Raw genomic sequence first — 5,000 nt, forward strand, 5'->3', positions numbered from 1 at the left:
ACATGGTTAACCCAGGTCTCCTCAATCTGGGGCCCACAGGGGTCAACCCATATGGGTTAATGATGGGCTAGACCTGGGCTAACCATGGGTCTTAAAAATACAGTTACACGAGTAGTCACACGACCAAGTATGGTGAGACAAAATAAAATGTGGTGCATTTCTAAGCAGGCAAGAGGGAGACCTATATTGTGTGGCGCAGTAATATCCTCACTCTTGCACTTTCAGTTTCACTTTGGAGTGAGGATATTACTGCGCAGAGTGTGTGCTCCCAATATTATTCCACCACACAATATAGTTATCCCTTTTGCCTGCTTAGAAATGCACCACGTTTTAATTTGTCTCACCATACTTGGTCGTGTGACTACTCGTGTAACTGTATTAATATTTTAAAGGGGAAACATGAAGGTGTTTGGTCACTTCTAACTTCATCTCTGTTTGGATCCTAATGAATGCATTGGGCTAGCTAAGTGCTATCAAACTTGCGCCGCCTGCCAGAGCCAGTGAGTGCACGCATTGAAACGTGAGAGGTACTGTATGTATCAACTTAGTAATCGACTTAGTTAGGGGAATAACGTAGTTTAATAATGAAAAACGGCGAAGTGTTCCTTTAAGTGATGCTATTATAACACACAATAACACGCTAATATCAAGTTGATTTGCTCACTTGCATCTCTTAAATGTGTGTTGCTAACCTATCTAGGCTATGGGATTTAGATCATTTAGGCTTACTATTGGGTTTAACGTCATTTAGAAATAGGCTATGCAATCTCTAAGAAGTTCTATGATCTCAAAAAGATTGTCCTCAACATTTTTGAACATTTGTTTAATCTAATGATATAGAAAACAAGGAATTGCACCTCTGATTGCATCTATATGCGCTATGCAACTATTATTATTCACTAGCCTAAAACAATGAGACTTTAAGCTAATTACTCTCACGTATTTCTCAATTACGTCAATTACCTTGGCGGAGGTAAATAATTGACAGGAGAAAAGATAAGAAAAATGTACATTCATGTGTGGATATAAATATATAATTTCAAGTAGAAATACTATATCGGGATATATATATCGTTATCGGGATATAGAATTGCCTATATCGGGAAATAACTTTTTGTCCATATCGCACATCACTAGTGTGTGTGTGTGTGTGTATGTGTATGTGTGTGTGTGTACCTGATAACGCACCACAACTCTTCAGCTCCTACAAGTGTGTGTGTGTGTGTGTGTACCTGATAACGCAGCACAACTCTTCTCTGTGAGGGAACAGCCACTCAGCCTGCAGAAACATGATCACCCATCTGATTAACACACACACACACACACACACACACACACACACACACACACACACACACTGTAGCTGACGCTAACGCAGCACAACTCTTCTCTGTGAGGGAACAACCACTCAGCCATCTGATTATCATACTCTCATATCTCTAACTATATAACACTCTCTCTCTCTCACACACACATACACACACACACACACACACACACACAAACGAGCTCAGCATCTCAGCTAGGGAACCAAGAGCAGAATGGGGGGGGGGCAGGACGATCACGACGTCTAAGCAACACACCGAACCAAACCAGCTTACGTTCAAATGTACAGACACACACACACACACACACACACACACACACACACACACACACACACACACAACGTCTAAGCAACACACCGAACCAAACCAGCTTATGTTCAAATGTACAGACTTTTCACTACTGAAAACTGTGAGGTTCATTTATCAAATGTTATTTTGAAGTATTAAAACACTCTACACACAGTGCTGTATGTCATCTGGTATACTGTAGGCTAATTGATACGACTGGCTAGCCTATGAGCTAGGCACAGACACATTTGATAGACATCCGCAGTGGCCAATAAACGGCTCTGGGCATTCGTAAGCCACGCCTCAAAGATGCGAAAATGAATGCTTGGGTCCCAGACCATCTCATCTCATAGTCTGGGAGACATTAACCTCACAGCTGAAGACATTTTGTCCAGTCAATGTATAAGCCGCGGCTAATAGCTGGGAGATGACGCTACAATTGTACCTAAATGTGTACGGATTACAAATAAATATATTTGACTTGTTTAATGTATCAATTTCATTTCATTTCATTCATCACACACACACACATACACACATTCATGTTAGTTTCTCCAGTTTGCAGTGGGGATTCACACTCAATCACACACACATACACGTGTACACACATACACACAAACACACACACACACACACACACACACACACACACACACACACACACACACACACACTCACGTTAGTTTCTCCAGTTTGCAGTGGGGATTCACACTAAATCACACACACATACACGTGTACACACATACACACAAACACACACACACACACACACACACTCACATTAGTGTCTCCAGTTTGCAGTGGGGATTCTTGAGGAAGTGTGTGAGGTGTTGAACTCCTGCATCATGAACACTGTTCCCACTCAGGTCCAGCTCCCTCAGACTGCAGCAGGTGGAACTGGCACCTGATAACACAGCACAACTCTTCAGCTCCTACAAGTGTGTGTGTGTGTGTGTGTGTGTGTGTGTGTGTGCACCTGATAATACAGCACAACTCTTCAGCTCCTACAAGTGTGTGTGTGTGTGTGTGTGTGTGTGTACCTGATAACACAGCACAACTCTTCAGCTCCTACAAGTGTGTGTGTGTGTGTGTGTGTGCACCTGATAACACAGCACAACTCTTCAGCTCCTACAAGTGTGTGTGTGTGTGTGTGTGTGTGTGTGTGCACCTGATAACACAGCACAACTCTTCAGCTCCTACAAGTGTGTGTGTGTGTGTGTGTGTGTGTGTGTGTGTGTGTGCACCTGATAACACAGCACAACTCTTCAGCTCCTACAAGTGTGTGTGTGTGTGCACCTGATAACACAGCACAACTCTTCAGCTCCTACAAGTGTGTGTGTGTGTGTGTGTGTGTGTGTGTGTGTGCACACCTGATAACACAGCACAACTCTTCAGCTCCTACAAGTGTGTGTGTGTGTGTGTGTGTGTGTGTGTGTGTGTGTGTGTGTGTGTACCTGATAACACAGCACAACTCTTCAGATCCTACAAGTGTGTGTGTGTGTGTGTGTGTGTGTGTGTGTGTGCACCTGATAACACAGCACAACTCTTCAGCTCCTACAAGTGTGTGTGTGTGTGTGTGTGTGTGTGTGTGTGTGTGTGTGTGTGCACCTGATAACACAGCACAACTCTTCAGCTCCTACAAGTGTGTGTGTGTGTAGGCCTGTCGCGATATTCAATAAATCAATAAATCGCACGATAAAAAAAATGAGCTCGATAACTTTTCCGGCCGCGATAATTTCCATTTTCATGCTTTCATGCTCGTGTGTGTGTGTGTGTGTGTGTGTGTGTGTGTGTGTAAGTGTGTGTACCTGATAATGTAGTACAACACTTCTCTGTGAGATGTTTAGCTCCAACAAGTGTGTGTGTGTGTGTGTGTGTGTGTGTGTGTGTACCTGATAAAGCAGCACAACTCTTCTCTGTGAGGGAACACCAACCCAGCCTGGGAGAAGCACAACAACAGATCTGATAATCACCATCACACACTCCTAAACCCTAACTTACACACACACACACACACACACACACACACACACACACACACACACACACACACACACACACACACACCTAACTTAACAAAACACACACACACACACACACACACACACACACACCTACAGGTAACTTAACAACACACACACACACACACACACACACACACACACACACACACACACATCTAATTTAACACACACACACACACACACACACCTAACTTAACAACACACACACCTAACTTAAAGTGTAAGTTTGGCGAAAATTGAAAAAAATGCTATTTCCTGAATGAGGATACATCAACTAAGCCGTGGAGGAAGTAGTTTTCGCTCATCACGCAGTACAGAGCTAGCACGGGCAGGAGCTACAGTCCAAAATAGCAAACAGTGGGTTAGCATGGGGCCTACAGCCACACGCTTTCAAAATCACATTTTTAAACCACTAACATTGCTCAAAACAGCACCAAACCTCATCAGTAGCTTGCTCTAGGTGTCTACACATAAAACGAAGCACCAATCAGTCTGTAAACTTTGGAATAGTTTGTATACACGTAGAATCAGTTCGAGACCGCAACCCAATCTAAACAAATGTCACGCGAGATTCACACGGAAGCACGGGAGCGATTGCTACGGGTAGTCAAAAATCGCATTTTTAAACCACTAACATTGCTCAAAACAGCGCCAAACCTCGTCAGAAGCTTGCTCTAGATGTCTACACATAAAACGAAGCACCAACAACTTGGCTCACGAACCCAACGTTTATAAAAGAAGACTGTTATGAACACTTACCCCTTCCAGCTCCTCAGGAAGGAAAGTCCACGAGCTCCCGTGTGAGATCTCGCGTGACATTTCTGTGCTTCAGATGGGGTTGCGGTCTCGAATTGATTCTATGTGTATACAGACTATTCCAAAGTTTACAGACTGATTGGTGCTTCGTTTTATGTGTAGACACCTAGAGCAAGCTACTGATGAGGTTTGGTGCTGTTTTGAGCAATGTTAGTGGTTTAAAAATGCGAGTTTGAAAGCGTGTGGTTGTTTGCCCCATGCTAACCCACTGTTTGCTATTTTGGGCTGTAGCTCCTGCCCGTGCTAGCTCTGTACTGCGTGATGAGCGAAAACTACTTCCTCCACGGCTTAGTTGATGTATTTCAATTCATTCAGAAAATAGCATTTTTTTAAATTTTTGCCAAAATTACACTTTAACAACACACCTAACTTAACAACATACACACACACATCTAACTTAACAACACACACACACACACACACACACACACACACACACACACACACAGACACACCTAACTTAACAACACGCGCACACACACACATCTAACTTAACAAAACACACACACACACACACACACACACACATCTAACTTAACAACAC

General features: G+C 43.2%; 1 protein-coding gene across 6 annotated transcripts in view; it reads right to left on the reverse strand.

Moving 5' to 3' along the window:
* LOC134100214 (NACHT, LRR and PYD domains-containing protein 12-like) overlaps window positions 1-5,000 on the reverse strand; it is a 20,641-nt gene that overhangs the window by 7,465 nt on the left and 8,176 nt on the right. For 5 of the 6 annotated variants that reach the window (XR_009941232.1, XR_009941233.1, XM_062553297.1 and 2 more), the window contains exons 7-9: window positions 3,509-3,555; window positions 2,397-2,520; window positions 1,233-1,279 (exon numbers count right to left, since the gene is read on the reverse strand). The exons of the other annotated variant lie outside the window; for it this stretch is intronic. Coding sequence is in view for 3 of the 5 variants with exons in the window: in XM_062553297.1 (XP_062409281.1) it covers window positions 1,233-1,279; window positions 2,397-2,520; window positions 3,509-3,555 (218 nt within the window). In the remaining 2 variants the exon portion in view is untranslated. The remainder of the gene's footprint in view (window positions 1-1,232; window positions 1,280-2,396; window positions 2,521-3,508; window positions 3,556-5,000) is intronic. 6 annotated transcript variants of the gene reach the window in all.

The sequence above is a fragment of the Sardina pilchardus genome, chromosome 13 (assembly GCF_963854185.1).
Source record: "Sardina pilchardus chromosome 13, fSarPil1.1, whole genome shotgun sequence".
NCBI classification, from domain to species: domain Eukaryota; kingdom Metazoa; phylum Chordata; class Actinopteri; order Clupeiformes; family Clupeidae; genus Sardina; species Sardina pilchardus.